Below are 18,276 nucleotides of genomic sequence, written 5' to 3'. Positions count from 1 at the left end.
ATCAGGAAGCTTGTTTGTTGCTTTGGATACCTAAGGAAGTATTTCAAGCTAAACAATCTAAGTAGCTGCTATTCGTGAGCCAGGCTGTCTCTGCTAGGGTCTGTTCAAGAGTAGAGGAAGGAAGAGTGGCAGGGAACTGCTTATCATTCTCTGACTCTCAAGTTTCTTTGGCTATATTCCTAGTTTATTCAGAAGCATCCACTGTCTAACTTTTGACACCATCTGTGACTTCACAAGCTGCAAATTTGTTACTTTATTTCTTTCAACTACCTTTCTCTTTTACTTTATAAGCACCCTTTGTAGCCAGGAAAATGTTAGGTCTTAGGGGAGTCAGGTGAATCCTCATTTTGGGCTAGATTCAGTCTGTTTGCATCAAGGAAAAGAGAAGATCTGTCTTAATCAGTGAACAAGGAAACTGTTCAGACACCAGTATAATAAAATGAACTAAGTAAAACTAAGTAAAATTGCCTTTCTCTTGAGAGAGATGTCAAGAGTGCTTTACATATCACCATGCAAGACATACAAGCGCACTGCATTGTCAAAGAGGCAGCAAGAAATGTAATCTTTGAAACGTAAAGCATAAGATGAAAACTGAAGAAAAAAATGAAATGCAGTTAATATCAGTCAGTAGGATAAAATGTGTTCTAGAACAGCTTAAAGATATTTAAGTATATAGGATTATAATTTTAAAGCTATACATATATTTACAAACAAAACTTTTAAATGCCTTAGTTGTGGGACTTGCTGCCTGAGAAGGTAGCCATTTTCTGATATCTTTTGTTTATCTGAATTTAAAAATATATTCCTTGCTTTGAAACAGATACGTGGTGGGAAGCTGATGATCTCCAATACAAGAAAAAGTGATGCTGGCATGTACACTTGTGTTGGAACAAACATGGTGGGGGAGCGAGACAGTGATCCGGCAGAGCTGACTGTCTTTGGTAAAGGTTTTGCTTCCTTTGTATTACAAATCTCATAGACTGAATTGACCTCAGTGGCTCATCAAAATATGAGACAAAACAAGGTTAACAAAATACAATAGTACTGCTTAAGCTGCATTTCACAGTTTCTGAAGAAGACCAGGTTTCAAAGGCTGCAATTTATAATTATGGAGCTGTGATAGCTCAACATTTTCCTTCTAAGCGCATAGTTTCAATCTAATCAATTCCTTAGTGCTATGCATACACTCAGAGATGGTAATGCAGGACATAATGCTCTCCTTCACAAAATTGCCAAATGTAATTAAGCTACTTCTAATACAGTTGACAATGCCTGGTTAACAGAGATTTGGACCAGCATTGCTGGTTTAAATAATTCCTTATTCCTGTGGGGTTGTGAAATCAAACCTTTGTAGGAGAGCACAAAAGAGCTCAACTGATCAGTTAAAAAGTCGTTGGAGAAAATCCCAAGATCAGCTTTTTGAATATATAGAGATACTTTTGTCATTTGTTTTTTAAAGGGCATGAAACAGGTTTTCATCCTGTAAGCCAGGGCATCAATTAGATTTTTGGTGCTGTTGAATGAATCAAAAATGAATAAGTTTCCTGTGTGAAAGAGCTTCCAGACCTGATGGGCAAGGCAAGAAGTTTTTAGGAACATTTGCCCTATGGTTAGGATCTAGAGTGAGAATAGAGTAATACCGAACCTTGGGCTGAATCCATCCTGCTAACAACTGGATAGGAAGCAAAGCCGCAAAATCCTGCTGTGGTACATTCTGCAGTCATGACATTTCTATTTACCATTAGCTGTGGTTTTGCAGGAATTAGGCAAGAGGTCTTGAGCAAACAAAAGAAAATCAATAAGGAAAAAAAAAGGTCACTGCTAAAGAAAATGCATATATGAATATGAAAGAGAAAGAGAAATAATGTTAATGTTCCGTCCTGCTACACCTCTTTGATATCCTTGATACAATACCAAAATTCCAAACAAGATTGCTTGTAATTCCAGTAAGACACTTCGTAGAAATCCTGAGGTCATTTCTGAAGCAGATGCTCCTAATTTTTTCACCTTCTGCCTAATATGGTTCACTGGAAAACCCAGTCACGCATATTGCCATCTGTGTTTGCATGTATGTGCAATTCCACATTTGTTTGTCTGCTTTAAAAAAACATATTATGGGATTCACAAAAGGCATAGATCCGTGAGTGACTGAAGATTTGCTGCTTTCCAGCATTACAAGACTGTAAAGGCTTCCACTCCACTTTGTTGTGGGTTCATAGAAGCATATGACTTTTAAAGACAGAACTAGTATACCTTGCAAAAAACCACAGGAAGGATCTCTATCAAATTATTGTGTCCTTTACAGCCAATCTGTTGAAGCTGTGCCTTTATACAGATGTAAAAGAGACATGACATATCTTCTTCATCAGTTTTAAGTACTGATAATCTCTGTTAATACTCCCTGTGGATAGCAAGCAGATTGCAGTCCTAAACTACAAAGCCTTAAGAAATCCTTAAGAAAATAATTTGTTAAAAAGCATTGAACTGTAGGAGTAAAAACTGAAATATGCATGTAATTTCATATCCTGCAGAGCTCTGAAAAATATTAGGTTTGTCTTGAGATGTAAAATAATACATAGCCAATTACAATATTCTGATTTTTTTTTTACAGGATTTAATCATACCAATCAACTCATAAAATACAATCTAAACCTGTTTTGTGAATACTGAACAAAATCAGCAATAAATGAAATTAGATATTTTAATTCTTCATAATTGTGTTAGACTACCTAAAGAAAATTGTATTTAAAAATCCTTTCTTATCTGAGTATCTTCCTATGTAAAATTCCCCTTCTATCTAGGTATTCCCTTCCCATCTTCCTTTTTGCTGTACAAGAACAGCATGCAGGAAGCAGGCACTCAGGTTATGATCTGCTGTTTGACAAGATGAGTCGACTTATCCTGTGCCTATTTCCTGGTGGCCACCTGGCCTTGAAGCTTTATGTTGGTGTATTGGGCTCACTGTATAGACATGTCCAGGTTAGTCCTGGTCCACTCTGTACAGAAGGAGGGGGCTTGACTTTGCCTTCCACCACCAGAACAGTTGTATCCCATTCCTGGACGCCAGGCAGCAGCTCCTGTGTGGGTGGGTGCGTGCACAGTGCACTGGAGAGCATTAGCCATGATGTTTCCAGGAAGCAATGTATCTACTGGACAGTCCAATCAGTCTATGCATACACAATAAATCAAATAAATCCAGCAACTCTGGGAAACGTCAGATTGGCTGTGTATGTTCAGATTGACTTTACTGAACACAGGCAAAACCACGGGTCATCTGTTAAGTCCACAGCCTTCCTCTAATATAACTCACAGGTGTGAGGAACATGGGAATAGTGCAAGTTGAAAAAAATATGCTAAAAATATCATAATACTTATGTATTATTCATATGCCCAACTTTAACTGTTCTAAACATATTTGAAAATGGACTTTATAATTAAAAATAAGATATCTTAGCTAAGAGACTTAGAGAATTTAATAAAGTGGCTGGCAAGCCTAGAGCTGGTGCTGATTCTGGAAAGGAATGTGTACTAATTAACTGATTATTAATGTCTATATTCCTTTTCCAAATAACAAGCCCCCAGAACCCTTTCCATAGTGTGAAGGGGGCCTTAGTAAACACACTGCTCTGTAGGAAAAGGATCTGTTCCATACTAGCTCTCAAACCTTTCCAGGAATCAGCCACTTGTTACTTTTGGCTTTACAAGTTTTTCTCTAATACCTGAAGTTAATTTCTGCATGTGACTCATGACAGATCTCTGGCTCCCTGTACAGTAAATTTAGCTTGAGGCATTGCCTCTGGAAAAACTGAGCCAGTATGGTGGCAACTGGTAGCCTGAGGGGAACAGCATGGAAGCCTAACCTAAAAGATTACACCTTTCCTGAGTTAAAAAAAAAAAAAAAAAAAAAGAGCAATAAGAACCTTGGAAAGAAGTAGGTGAAGAAAATTAAAGTTTCCCATGTGCAGAATGTATCCACTTGGCTGGGTACCCATTCAATAACCTTTGCTGATAGTTGTGAATACGTGCAGAACTTTCACAAAAAAAAGTAATTTTTTTTTCAGCCTCATCTGCATAGAAAACCTAGTTTTCAACTTCTAGGCACTGCTAAGAGCATACTGTTAGTGTTGTTGCAGATTGCATATCTTTTGTTCCCATGTCATGATTCTTCTACTAGCAGAAATTTGCCAAACTTTCACAGTAAAATATCATAAAGCAAACTGATTATATAAGCAGTGCTTCCCAAAATTATTCCTGTGTTTTGAATAGTGACAATGATGCGTTACATTTTGTTAGTCTTCTCTTTCAACCACTGCTGCTAATTTTTGCCTTTATAAGGCTCCAAGGTGTAATCTTGGAGTAAAGCAAGACAAGGTCTGTCACAGAGCCTAAGTTGGCCTTTAAAGGAAGTTAATAACTAATCCATCAATCCTAATGTTCACAAAAAGAGGCAGCATGGTACTTTATTACTATGGACACACTATTCTAAAGGCCAAATTCAGAAGTTTAAGTGATACAAATTAGGCTGCTTTGCTTGTGTTTGGTCTCATAGCCTTTGGCTGAACAGAATTAAAGTAAGATGCAAAACAGAAACAGTTTCATTCCAATTTGTAAGAAAGCGTGGTTTGTAAATACATAATATGGAGCCAGAAATTAAATAAGTAAGAATTACTGCTTAAGTTAACCTTTTATCATTTTGTCATGCTACTGCACTGTCCACAGATAAGTTTTCAAGTTGTTTTAACTATTTCAGACTCCTTTTTGTTCCTTTGGACTTAAAATGGTATGTTTGAAGAGAATGTACAAAGGTATATCTTGTATATTGATTCTGAAGTTCAGTGAAATCAATGAAAGCCTTAATATATCAACTTCAAGAGGCTGGCATCAAGCAGTGGAAAAAGATATATTTAGGAGAGCCTCAAAAGAATAGAAAGCATAACTAAGAAGAGTACAAAAATGTCTTAAAAGATATGTCAATTCAGACATATTAAAGATTGTTTTGGATTAATCTTTGATTTTAGCTTTGGTACATGAACCTTTTTTCAGCTAATAAGGTCCTGTGGGATGAAGAGGTATTTTTGTCTGATGATTGAAGAAGTATTTGTGTTTGATGTTCTCTAGACATTGTCAGGCTGAAAGAGATACCACTCCAGAAAGACTATACTACGATGACATGATGTTAGAGGAAAAGAACCAACAAATTCCTTAATGAAGACATTGTGACCCATTTTACTTTCCTGAGCTCTGACTATGTGGAAGGCCTTAGCAGAGAGTCTTGCCCCATCATACCCTGGAAATTACTCCCAGAAGCTTTGCCCACTTGGAAAATCTACCAAAACAGGGTATAAGATCAGAGTTCAAGACAGAGAAATTGACAGGGTGTGTTTTGTCCTCCAGAGCAAAGCTCCTCCTGTTTTTCTTCAGATCCTTATATTTCCCACTTGCAGGGTACTTGTGGAAGTTTGCAAAAAGTCAGTTTGGCTTTGCAATATTTGTTATCCACAGATACTGGCAAGTTGTAGTAGGATAATGATATTGGTGTGAAAAAGGGTCTGATTTGGTCTCCAAAGTCTGTACCTAATGCTCAGTAAAAACTGAAATTAACACAGTTGTAGATGTATATACAAGTAGAAAACCACTAACAACTGATAAAAATCATTCGACTTTATTTGCATGTGGCTCTTAACAGTTCTCTGTGCCTTTACTGTGCAAGCTCATCATATTTTGGGTACTGCTTAGAGTGTAGAAGTTTGTGATGTCTACACAAGTGCTTATTTCTCAAATGAAAAACGGAAAAGTGCCTAAAAACAGGCGGTAGAAGAATGTCTCTAAATATAAAAGCATCTGCTTTTGTAATTGTATTTTCATTTATTTGGCCAACATAGGTAAATTTAGTGTAATCTTAATATCCTGTCTTCTTCCATGTCTTCATTTTTGGCAGAGTGCTTTACTTTATCCAGATCATGTTGCAGTTAATGAAATATCTACACTATTGACAGCATTCTGAAGTGAAACTTACAACCATCTAATGTTTCTTTTTTGTCCTTTACATCAGAATGCTAAAGTGAAAAAAAGTTTTTAACTATTTGCTATTAAATCCCCCCCCGAGCCTTTTAATTCATTTTAATAGTTCTTTCTAGAACACGAAAACATTTGAAAAAAATTATGTCTTCTCTCCAGCAAAGACAGAGAAAACAGTTCTAAATCAGATTGAGCCTCTACATTATGGGGACCATCAAATCCTTCACTCCAGCAGTTGCCTCAGCAGAGAAAATATATTAATGTAGTTAGGATCATTTTAATTAGATTGAAGGCCCATATATGGCTGTCTAACTTTTTGAGGACAGAGAAAGGGCAATAATACATCTGAAGGTCATCTGAGTCTCTCTAATAGACTGTGATACTCGGACCAATTGGTAAATAGAGGAAAAATTGAGTTCTGGGGTTAACTTGTGTCAGCACCCAAAGCAAGTAAAAGATTTTCCCATGTTTCTGGTTAGGATCAGTTCTGCAGTTTTTCTTGCAGCGTGTATCTCAAGCACTGCAACAGATTGTAGGTGTGTGTCCAGATTGCGTTAACAATCCCCTTTTATAACTGCAAGCAAAGTTTGTTCTGAAGTTATAAAGGTCATCCTAGTAATACCACGACTGGTTGACATGACATATAACCATGACCTATTTTATAGTTCTCTTCAAAGGTTTTTAATATTCATCAGAGAAAGTCTGGGAAGTGGGTACTTTATTTACTCAGTGAAAGCTTATAAAATAGCTATATTAAAAATTTTTATATATGTCTATGATTTTAATTTATTACCCTTCCTTGTTGTTTTTCAAATATATTCTGTTCTGAATGCTGTTGACAGAATAACAATGTTTAATTGTACCACAAGGCTTTATTTATGGGCAAACCATTTCAAAAGAAAAAAAAAATTTTTTTCAGGTTTAGCTCTGAAACTAAATTTGACCTGGCTGTGTGACGAAACCTTCTTTATTTAGCATGCTTGGGCAAGCAGCGCTCTGTCTCCTGAGAGATTAACATTGTAAGCAAGTTATGCAGGTGACTCAAATCCAGTTAATCTCACATAAAGAATGTTAATTGCATTGGCAATGGCATTCACTCTGATCACTTTATAGCTGTATAATTAGCTATTGGACATATTCAAGGGGCTGTCTGAGTGATACAAATACAGGAAAGAACATGAGAGATAACTTTTTGTTTCATGCTTCACACTGTGCAAAATGCAGAGATGATGGAAAAATAGAAATAGCAGTTATTGGTATTTGCATGTCCCTGCTAACGGGGATCTGTGCTTACATAGCTATTTATTTTCTAGCAAATTCTTAACTGTGTTGGAAAATACACAGTTTGAGAAGCTGATCTGAAATGAACATATATGTATACTCCAAAATTGCCTTGATGTAGAATCAGGTGATTTACCTAATGACCTTTGGGCCATTTACTGTCTCATCAGCTGAGTTCTTCTCAAAATGTGATAGGAATTTATTTTCTCGTCTCCTGTACACGAGCATTAGCAGTTTCATAAATATGCATGTGTTAGTTTCTTAGCTTTTTACAGGCAGCTTTTATACACATGGTCTAAAATAATTTTTGTATGCAGACTAAGTCAACATACAGACACATGCAGAATTCTTTAATTCAATGTGGATGAACCAGGGTCTCTAAATCACCTATGAGGATGCTGATCTGGATCTAATTTTCTTGGTTTAGGATCATCTCTTGAAAAACAAATACCAAAATATAAAGTGTACTGTGTATGAGCTCAGAGCAAGTATTGGTCTGAGCCCTTCTTAGGAGAGAAGTTGTGAATGAGATACTCTTGCAAACTTACAGAAAGTTTTATTAAGATATTCCCTTCTAGATCCACGTAGTTACACACAGGCAAAGTGCATTGCTTAGCATTAACGTTAACAACTAATGCTTTTGCTACTTTGTCCAGTTTTAATAAGTTTGCCAAACTGAAAGTCTTTATCCAAAATTTTCCATGCCTGATTGGAAAACTGTTTGGGTTTTTTTATTGCCAAAATAATTCATTCTTCTCTAAGAATGTTGAAGTTCCTGCAGTTTGAAGGTGAAAGGAGTAATTGGAGGGAAATGGGGAAGGATTTGAAGGAGAGGAATGGGGGAAGCTTTTTGTCCTGAGAAATGCAGGTCTCCCATATTGAATAACAGGGACCTAAAATTTTATGGGAAATAGCTACACTATGCCAGAGATGTAATTTTTTGCTTGTCCAATGAATTTTCACAAAATTAGCCAATTATGCACTGCTCTAAATAAAAATAAATCATCAATTCATATGCCAGAGACACCAGGTAGAATGCAGGTCTGAATAGCATTTTCTTGCAACTGCACGGCACTCCTGCTGTCACTCTCCTGGGATGATGCTTTGTTACTTCAACTGATTTTTCTTGTGTTAATATTGCGGGTGGGCTGTATCTGGATGGTGCAGAGGAAAGAAGCTCCAGTTCAAGTGTAGTTCACACAGTGGAGAAGAGTCAGTTTGCTGTGAGGTATGAAGAAGGGAGAGACATGGATAGTTGGAAGGGAGACTGGACTTGTGAACTTTCTGGGTTCTGACTGTGAAAAGCAGTATTCTGGGCTAGGAGGAGACAAATCAGCTGAAGAAGCAGTCAGCAGTTGGAAAGAGCTGGCACAGCCAGTGGGTGAAACACAGAGGGACTTGAGACACTGTCACAGGCTGGCAAAGACACATAGGTGAGGGCAGGAGCAAACCTAGCTGGACATTGGGAAAGGTCAGAGGAGACCTCAAGCACAGGGAAGGAAAAATCTGATGAAGCACACTCAGAACAAGGAGCGGCAGTGAAGGTTATATATGGCTTGTACACAGATGTGATACAGGGAATAAAGACACAGATTTCAAAGTGCAGGAGAGAGACTAGAACTGAATTTACTTGCCCAGACACTGCTGGAACCTGCAGGGCCTGGGCAGTACTAGGAATGGGACAAAAGCAATGGCTTGGGAGAAACAGGGAGAAGAATCTCTGCCTGTTAGATATGGTTTTATCTCTAGCATCTGGAAAAGTGCTATAGATTCTTGAGTGTGTCTGTTCTTCTGCTGACAAAATATGTTTTTCCCTTCCATTAGGTCCCCCTACTAGTATCATGGAATTCCTATCTGATGCTGTCACTTCATTTACATAATTATTAACAGCTGGTTTTGTGTTCCTTATTTTCTGACTTAATATTCTGATTTGTAAAAGTGGTGAACATTTTATGGGCTGCAACTGAATTCAATGAAGGTTGAACTTTGAACACACAAAATTAATGCTGGATTCTCAAAAAGAAAAATATTTGGCTGTTTTGTGTCTCAGGTTGAGCATCAAAATTTATCAGATATTTTTTACCTTGCTTTCTTAGATCTCCATTGCACCTCGGAGAGAAGCTATGAAAATAAGTGAATTGTTTATGAAGCATTAAGATAGGCGTAATGGAGGTCATGAGGAAATTAATAATTTTGCCTTTGAAGTGAAGTTTGAGTAGTATGACAGGAGGCCACCCACCAAACGGTACAACTAAAGCAAAATATTAAACACCTGCTCATTAAATGAATACCAACAATCCAGAGATGTTTGGGGAAAAAATAGTATGTGATCATATAATTGCAACCAGTCCCATAGGGCATAAACAGAAAGGGAGCGATTAAAGGGCACGCAGGCAGCCTTAGTTCTGGCACTGAGGTGCTGCGTGCTTGATTTTGGAATCTTGTTAATGTTCTTTTAATGTTGGTTTTTTTTTTTTTTACTCTTTGGATATAATAAACATGGATAGCCATCCCATAAACTCAGCTCTGTAGTTATCAAGACAAACTTCCTGAGTCAGAATCTGGTATTGCCTACATCAGTGTGAATTTTTAGTAATTAAGTGACATCATACCCTTCAACTTGCTAAGAATGAAATGTGAAATGTAGTGTGTAACCCGTTTTAAATGTCTTTATAATAAATCCCTATCTTGAGTGGAAATACTGCTTCATATAAATCCAGTCTTATGATAGTTTGACTCTAACATAAATAATTTATGATAATAGAAGTGTGGTATGGCTAGGAGAGGACAGAACAAAATGTATGCAATCCAAAGGCAACTTGGAAACTAACCCCAGTGACATCCTTTCAAATGAAATTACCGGTACTTTGAGTTTGTACCAGTATAACTGAGATCAGATTGTGGCTCTGCATCTGGATTTTAAGCAGGCCTGTACAACATTATGATGATTAATAATATTTGTAGTTGTGCAGGCTAACATAACAAGAGCAAACAGAACTTATTATTCAGACCTTAATTTAGTTTTCCATGGTGAAGTTAGTGATGGGGGTCAGGGAAGCTCTGACCTCTGTACAGTAGTCCACAATTGGCAGAGATGCATAACATGGAGTTTACATTTTCCTCCGAAGCATCAAGATACTGATTATTGCCAAAAGCAGGCTGTGTCCATGGGCAGCTCATATACCACTAGAGCAGGCAGGAGCTTTTAGATCCCGCTCTGTGTATGCAGCAGTGCAGAGCCAAAACATTTAAATGGAAGAGCACAGCCTTGGAGACCTCTCTGCTGGTGTGATGGGTGGGCAGTTAGTGCCAGCACAGGCTTCCTTCTGGTGGCACCCAGCTCTTGCACGCAGGCCGGGTGCGAGAGCCCCTGCCTCTCCAGCCTGGGAGTCGTCTTCCGGGCTCTTTGTGCACATCATCAGTTCCACTTGTCTGAATTTGTGGAGCTCAGCCTCCTTTCTTCATTCTGTGAATCGGTAAGCAAAAAGATGCTGAAAAGTCGAACGTGTTCATTTCAACCCTCTGACTCACTAAGGAATTTTAATGTCTCTTTCAAGAGCGGCCCACGTTTCTCAGGCGACCAATTAACCAAGTGGTGCTGGAGGAGGAGGCTGTGGATTTCCGGTGCCAGGTGCAGGGGGATCCCACACCCACAGTCCGGTGGAAGAAAGATGATGCAGACTTACCGAGAGGAAGGTGAGAGCAACATTCGTGTTCCCCACACTTTCAAATTTCGATTGTTGAGTAATGCTGGAATCATTCCCCACTACTTGTTATTGGACATTATGACTGATTGATTTCCCATATTGCTGGTCTTTGGCACTACAAAACCTGTTCCAGAGCCAGCTGGGCAGGGAAACCCAGTCTGGATTGAATTGTCCAGGTAATGGATTCCTCTGGAAGGAAGAAAAGTGATGCGTATGTATTGTGAGCACATGGGTATTCACTGAATTTACTGGAGAAAGTAAAGATGGTTTAGGAATGTACTAATTATGTACTAGCCTTCATAATAACATACTGATACCAAAAGGGAGAAGGCTTGTCTGGAGAGTTGAAGAGACACTCCATTCACTAGCAGGGTGAATTAGAAGCAGCACACTGTGGTGGGCTTTGCTGGCTCCTTGGCTCATGTCTGTTAAGTCTTGGAGAAACCTTCTTCTTGAGGAAACAAAAAACTAAACTAGCAGAAGTGGAAAACAAAGTTGAAATCTGGAACCGGCCTCTGGTGTTCAAGAAAGATTCGTTTAGTCTGGAACAAGCGCAGAGAAAATTCCAGAGTGAGCAAGGGGATGAGAGTCTCTCCTATACAAAGACATTAAATTAGCTTGGCTCCTTTCAGCTAACAACAGATTTTGGTTTTTGCTTTCTGGAACTCTTTCTAGTTTTGATGCTGAATCATTATAAGATTAAAAAATCTTAACGCAGAAATAGGTCTAGGAACAGGAATGAGAACCCGGGTCTCCATAACCCAACTAATCCTTCTCGCCCTGTGAGTCCTGATTCATTTTTGCACAGTGCATTTAATTTCAACAGGAGACATGAATAGCGCCCTTTTTTCTCCCCCACCACAGCTGATTGTTCTTTTTCATCAGTGTTGCTTATTCCTGGGATGTGGCCGATGGAATTTGAAGAACGGAAGAAATAAAATCTAAAACTTTTGTTCTTCAAACAGGTGCTTTAAACAGTGGATTTATGTAGGCTGGCTGCCTGTGTTATTTCTACTCCTCCAATCATGATCTTAAAAAAAAAGCAGCTGCAATGGTGTTTGTGGCTAGTTTGTGTCAGTGTACATCAAGTGTGCTGTGAGCACACTGCTAGACTGGGCCTAGCTAAAACAAGTTAGATATTGCTCTCTGCTTGCTTTATCACAGCATGTTTTACATCTTCAACCCAACAAGGTGAAAAATGTGGTAAGACCATTACCTGGCAATCCTGGGTTGATATCTTTTGTTTCTCAATTTGTAAATCTTTAAGAAAATCCAAAGACTCAAATTGGAGAATACCTGTTTTAGTTTCCACACCCTCAACTTTGTAAGATGTCTTACAATTCTTCAGTTAACTATATTAATGTAATGATATATAATCTAGAAAAGACATTTCTATATAAGTACAAATACATACATATATATATAAATACTTACATTTTAAAATTAATTTCCTTGCAATTTGAAACAATTTTTAAAATGACATAGCTTTTTGCTAATTATATTGATAGATATGTATGCATGTAATACATCAAATATTTTGAAGAGCAGACTTTTGGATGGAAGGATGAATTTTTGTCTTTTCTTGCTATTTATGCATTGTAGAGTAGTTCATAGTAAATACATTGTGCTTCTGTAATTTGTTCTTATTGTTGTGCTACTTCTATTGTTTTAAATCATGTCTACTTCTAGGTCTCACAGGCAGAAGTAGTAGATGGTGAACCAACAATGCCCTTGATTAGATTGCACTTCTATTAAGGTTTTTTAATGACTATGTTCTTTCTTTTTCTTTTCTATCTTACTGTGAAAAACATAGTACTATGTGATTCAAGGTAGTTTTTTCTGTTCATTCATGATGTATTTCTACGGAGAAAGAAATATAACAGGAAGCATAGAAAGTTTTCGGTGGACTTTTAACTAGAAGAAGAGAAGGTTCATCAGATACATTGTGATCATAATCAACTTCAGGCTCATAAACTACTCACAATGTTTTGCAGTGTTTTTACACTGCTATTTAACATTTAACATTTCACTTACTGTGTTTTGGCACCTTAAAACAGAAAGTGGGGGGTATGTCTTCATTTATGTCTGCTTCACAGAACATCAGAGGGGTGGGTAAAGAAGGGGCAAGGTTGAAGAATCTCATGCCAGAGACCACCTCGGGTGATAGAGGACTACCACTGCCCCCACCCATGTAGCGGGTTACCACCACATAGATTGGGGTCATCTAGTAGAGTCCAACATCTACACTTTGAAAGCAAATACCTCTGATGATCAGGACTGTATGTTTTCTTTTCGAAAATGTGTAATTTGTATAGCAAGGTATGTAAGCAGAGTCTTCACTGGCCAAAAAGTGGAAGTTTCCAAACCATGCTGCATGATGCTTAATCAAGGAAGATAAACTTGGAACTTCTAAAAGAAAAGCTGTTGGTTTTTATGGATTTTTTTTAATACAAGCAAAGAAATTTGCCCAGGTATAGTCTGAATGAGTGGATGGATGAGAGAACTAAGTTCTTCCTCCTTGACGAAGTGGGAGTGTTTTTTTCTTTTTTGAGGTAAAACTGAAATTAGCTTTCTGCTTCTGAACTGAAATTTATTTTAAGCATTTTAACATCTACAGTGAAATGTGAAACCCTTAAGGAATTCCCTTTGTTACTCTTCCTACATGCATAAATCCTTCTTCTGAGCAGATCTGTGCAGCTATTTGTCTTACAGCTTTCAATATCAATTTCCTGTTTCTACAGCTAACGATGTTCTTTGCACTTCTGTCTGGTTTTGTTTTTTCAATAATTTCCTTTTGGCTTCATCCCTAGATTACAAGACAATTATAGCAGGTACCTGTTTCAACAAGTACTGCAAATTTTTAAATGTGTCTATTATTAGTTCAGCTTTCAAAAGTGTCTAGTTCAGTGATAGCAAAGTGGGATAAACTGAATTTTCGTATGCATTTTGTTTCTGTAATTTGCTCCTGGTGAATGCCAGAGTTAGTGATACTGGATCCATAGTCTTTCAGAAATCTTTCTCTGTTTTTCCATCTTACTTCCTTTTAGCTTTTCTAGTGACACATGTGAAAGCAAAGAGAAAATCACAGTAATTTCTGGTGACAAATATAAACAGTATTGCTGCACCAATTGGTGTGTTGAGTAATAATTGGAAAATAATTTCAGGCTATTACAGTTTTAATTATAAAGGTCCCTGATGAACTGTAAGCATCTCCAGTTGCAATTGGATTGAATGAGAAAAAAAAGCAACTTCTAAAGAAATTATGATGTTCGAAAATATGACTATTTAAAAAAAAATTTAGCCATTTTGTTGAATTGTCTATGTAATTACAGAGAAATGTATGAATAACTGTGCTTTAAAACTGAGAACAGATGGACATAAATCTATTCGGAGGGTGCAAGTCTTCATTCCGAATTTTAGCTATTTTGAACTGATGATCTAAGCCAGCTATGATAGTCCATATTTTGCGTTTAAAACCTTATAGTGCTTCTTATAGTGGAAGTTTTCAAAATGCCTAGGAAAAATAGGTCTCACTAGCAGTCAAAGGAAGTTAATTGTCCAACATCCTGTAGACCTGACTTGAGATTTCAAAGACTGTGGTATACATCACGGAGCTCTTCTGTGTATGACTGGGCAGGAATTAAGAAAGTGATATGAAGGACCAGGTGGAAACAGTTTTGTGACTTATGTATGCTAACCATTTTCATCATTCTTTTATACTGTTGTGATAATTAATTAATTAAATTCTTCGCACTTGAAAATTCTTTTTAGAGCTTAAACCAATAGCAGCAAATTAAATTTTGCTATTAAAAATGTTGATACTGCACCAATAGGGAGAAACAAAGTGTGAGGTCTGGGGTGCCTAAAGCTTTTTTTCAGAAGCTGTTCATTTTGCATTGGTGACTCGAGACTGAAATGCATTGTGAATCAAGGGTAGAGGTGCACGGTGTATATTTTATCTTGATTGTTCTAAAAATTCAGCATTACCCCATAGCTTCGACAGTACATGCTAGGGAATAGTTAATCAAGTATGACTCATGTCAAACTACTGGAGGTGAACAGGATATTGTGGGGTCACCAGCCCTATGCCTTTGGCTGAAATATTAGATTCACTATTTCATGAACAGGGTTTCTTTTTATTATAAAGTGATGCAAGGAAATGGCACAAAACTTGTACTAAAGCAACTCAGACAATTGTGGCCATGCATAATGATGAGGACCTATTGCAAATTAAATAAAAATTGTCTTTATGTGTTGAAGTGTTTTTTCAGCCACACGTTCAGGTAGCTTTCCCTTTGATGTCTGCTTAGCAGAAATAGAGATTATACTTTCCTGCGAAGGAACTGATGTTCTCCTGTGTGGTGAGGAACTCAATATGGCCTGGATCAACTTGATTCATCTGCTTTTTAGTCCTGATAACACGAAGAAAGCGATATTATTTGAGAGCCTCCAGTATGAGAGTGGCATATCTACGACTAGCAATTTAATAAAATTTGAATAAGGTTTGTACAGTGTTTCATGTCCTCAAATTTTCTAGTGAAGCCAAAGAGAGCAGCTGTATAGTCTGTAATTACACAGCAAGTAGTACAGATTTTTTTTTTTTTTTTTTTTTTTTAGGAAGTGAAGAGATTTTCAATTACAAGTTAAAATTTATGGCACACTATAATAACTGTTTAAACCTTTTACACAGAAGAAGCTAGCAGTGCCAGCTCTTTGGGAGACTCACTCTCACTCACATAGCTCAGCAAATGTATTTTTCAGTTGCCTTAAAAATGACTGAGTAGCAATCACATGGGCTTTTTTTTTGCATTCCAGCCCAGAACAGCTGGTTTAGCTCAGTAAATACATCTTTAATGAAATTACAACCTGCTCCTGTAAGTTGCATTTACAGGCACTGTCTGATTAGATGAATATTGTACTAGAGAAGAAAAGTGGCAACTGCACCAGCAGGAAGAGGTATTTGTTTTACGCGCCACCCACGCAATGGGAGTGTAGGCAGAAAAACCAGGAGTGATGCTTCAGAACGACAATGATGTGTAGTTTACACAAAGTATATTGCTAAGTGTTAAGAGATTGTAGATTATTAAATGAAACAGAGCAGTGACGCACAGCAGTGAAAATCGTAAACAGCACAGTAAGCTTTCTTATTTACTAAAGATTAGGAATATTCATTAAAAATTATTTGGGAAAATGCATTCTTATGTATAGGCTTAACTTATTCTAAGGCATGTGTTAGCTCCAACAACAAAAGTCTGTGTAGATGTCAGTCTTGCTATGTTTTTAAAACTGGCCTCTTTGTGCCTGAAAAGTAATTGCATACGCATAGCCTGTGCAGAAATACTGTCTGTCATACATCTGATAGGTGTGCATTTTCAGTAAGTACTATAATTTCTGTGCTTTACACCATGGCTTCTTGTCTGCTCAAAACTAAGGCTAAATGATGAAATTTTTAAAATGTCTTACTGTCTTCCAGATGCAAATCTTTGAAATGGATTTAAATGCAAGGACCGCAAACCTTATCCCAATAAACTCAGAGAAGTTAGATTTTTTTTAAGAGGAGATCCAGAAAGGGCCTGATAGCCAGAGATGTTCTTCATTTGTATTTCTCCAAGATCACCGGATAAGACCCTGTGAGCCAGAGAGACAGTAATTTTTAAGAATAAACACAGTGCTACATAATTCTATTTATATTCTGTGGATGGGATAGTGAGGTATTTAACTACAGCCTCCTCTAGATACAACCAAGGGGAGAATGACCTTTCAATGAAATATGAGTTAATAACACTACAGCGCTGTGTGCTTTGGTCGAGTTAATCTCTGTGCAGATTGTAACAAAATGCAGTCTAATGTGTATTGAAAATTAATTAAAGAGTGTATTTTAGTAGTGTAATAGATATAATCTTTGGTTGCATCAGCAAATTTCTGTTGCAATTAATAACAATTAATGGTTTTAAATAAAGGGTCAGGGAAAAAGGATGTTTCTCATATTAGCTGTATCACGTGTAGTATTCATCACCTCTGGTTAGATCCAGTATGATTTGCATGCCCATCTTTTGTTTCCTAAGCTAAAGCATCAAGGAGAGATTAAGTCCCTTTATGAGGAGCATAGGGGAGAAGATTGGATGTTCTTAATGGCTTGTCAAAAGGAGACAGTGAAAGAAAGAGGTTTAATGTGCTATTTGTATTCTTACATACATCTGGAGGGAGTAGAGGCGATTTGCAGAGGATGTTGTTATCTTGGGTTTAATGCAGCACATGGCTGGCACAGGGCAAGCTGCAGTGCAACTCACAGAGAGTCTGTGTAGCCTAACTGAACACAGGCAGATTTCCACGGAGTGCAATGTAAGCAGCTTTTTAGCTGTTATGTTGAATCATTTGAGGAAACTTCTCCTGTAAAACAAGAGATACCACTTAGAGATACAGAGGTGATGAGGGGTAAAAAGGAGGCAGGGGTTGGTTTATTGTTGTGTATATAGCATCAAGATGATGTACCCCAGTGCTGGTGGGGTACCCCCTCCTGTTGTTCTTTTAGTTGAGTATCCCCCTTCTCTGATTGATATTTTGCCTGTCAATGATCCCTTCCTGTTCTGTAAGTGCAAAACTATTCCTTACAGTTTTCTGAGGAATACATGGCCAAGTGAAAGTGTAAATTAGAGTATTTTTTGACATTTTAAATCCCTCAAGTCATGGCATTGAATAAAGTCCTGTAAATGCATTGTCCCACAGTTACCCCAGAGGTCTATAGTCTAACCCAGTAGTTACCTGCCATTCAATTTGTATGAAATATTAAATGCTGTGAGCAAAACTGTTAGATGCATGGCTCTGCTAGACTGATCAGCAGAGAAACGGTTAATAACATTGACATTTAAATTGGCTTCATGTTAAGTGTCAGTTCTCACCACAGAGCTGAAGAAGAGCTATTGTTTCAGGCAGTCTGTTTGCAGATGCATGAAAACAGTCTCCAGTTGCTTACATAAGGGTCAAGGGTGGGAAAATAGCTTTACAACTCCACAGACAGCAACCATAAAGGAATTGTGTCAACTAGCAGTCCTGCCTACATGTTTCCTCTTTATGCTACGTGAACCATTGGTGATCTATGAAGTGATCGCTGGCAGCGCACTTGAAAGAGGATTGTCACAAGAGAATGTTTTATTTTTTATTCTCTCTTAGTTAACATCCTAAAATTGTTACATTTCTGAGAATTAATGAAGTCACTAGCAGAGTTCTGAAACAAAATTTAATGCCAGTGGTAGTGGCCTCAAACATGGAT

At 37.5% G+C, this 18,276-nt stretch overlaps 1 protein-coding gene across 9 annotated transcripts in view; it reads left to right on the top strand.

Moving 5' to 3' along the window:
• ROBO2 (roundabout guidance receptor 2) overlaps nt 1–18,276 on the top strand; it is a 474,209-nt gene that overhangs the window by 319,917 nt on the left and 136,016 nt on the right. For all 9 annotated transcript variants that reach the window (XM_074813504.1, XM_074813479.1, XM_074813487.1 and 6 more), the window contains exons 4-5: nt 821–941; nt 10,857–10,995. In XM_074813504.1, the coding sequence (XP_074669605.1) occupies nt 821–941; nt 10,857–10,995 (260 nt within the window). The remainder of the gene's footprint in view (nt 1–820; nt 942–10,856; nt 10,996–18,276) is intronic.

This window comes from Strix aluco, chromosome 2, assembly GCF_031877795.1.
Source record: "Strix aluco isolate bStrAlu1 chromosome 2, bStrAlu1.hap1, whole genome shotgun sequence".
Lineage (NCBI taxonomy): Eukaryota > Metazoa > Chordata > Aves > Strigiformes > Strigidae > Strix > Strix aluco.
The sequence above is the reverse complement of the archived record's forward strand: the minus strand, read 5'-3'. Positions and strand labels throughout refer to the sequence as shown.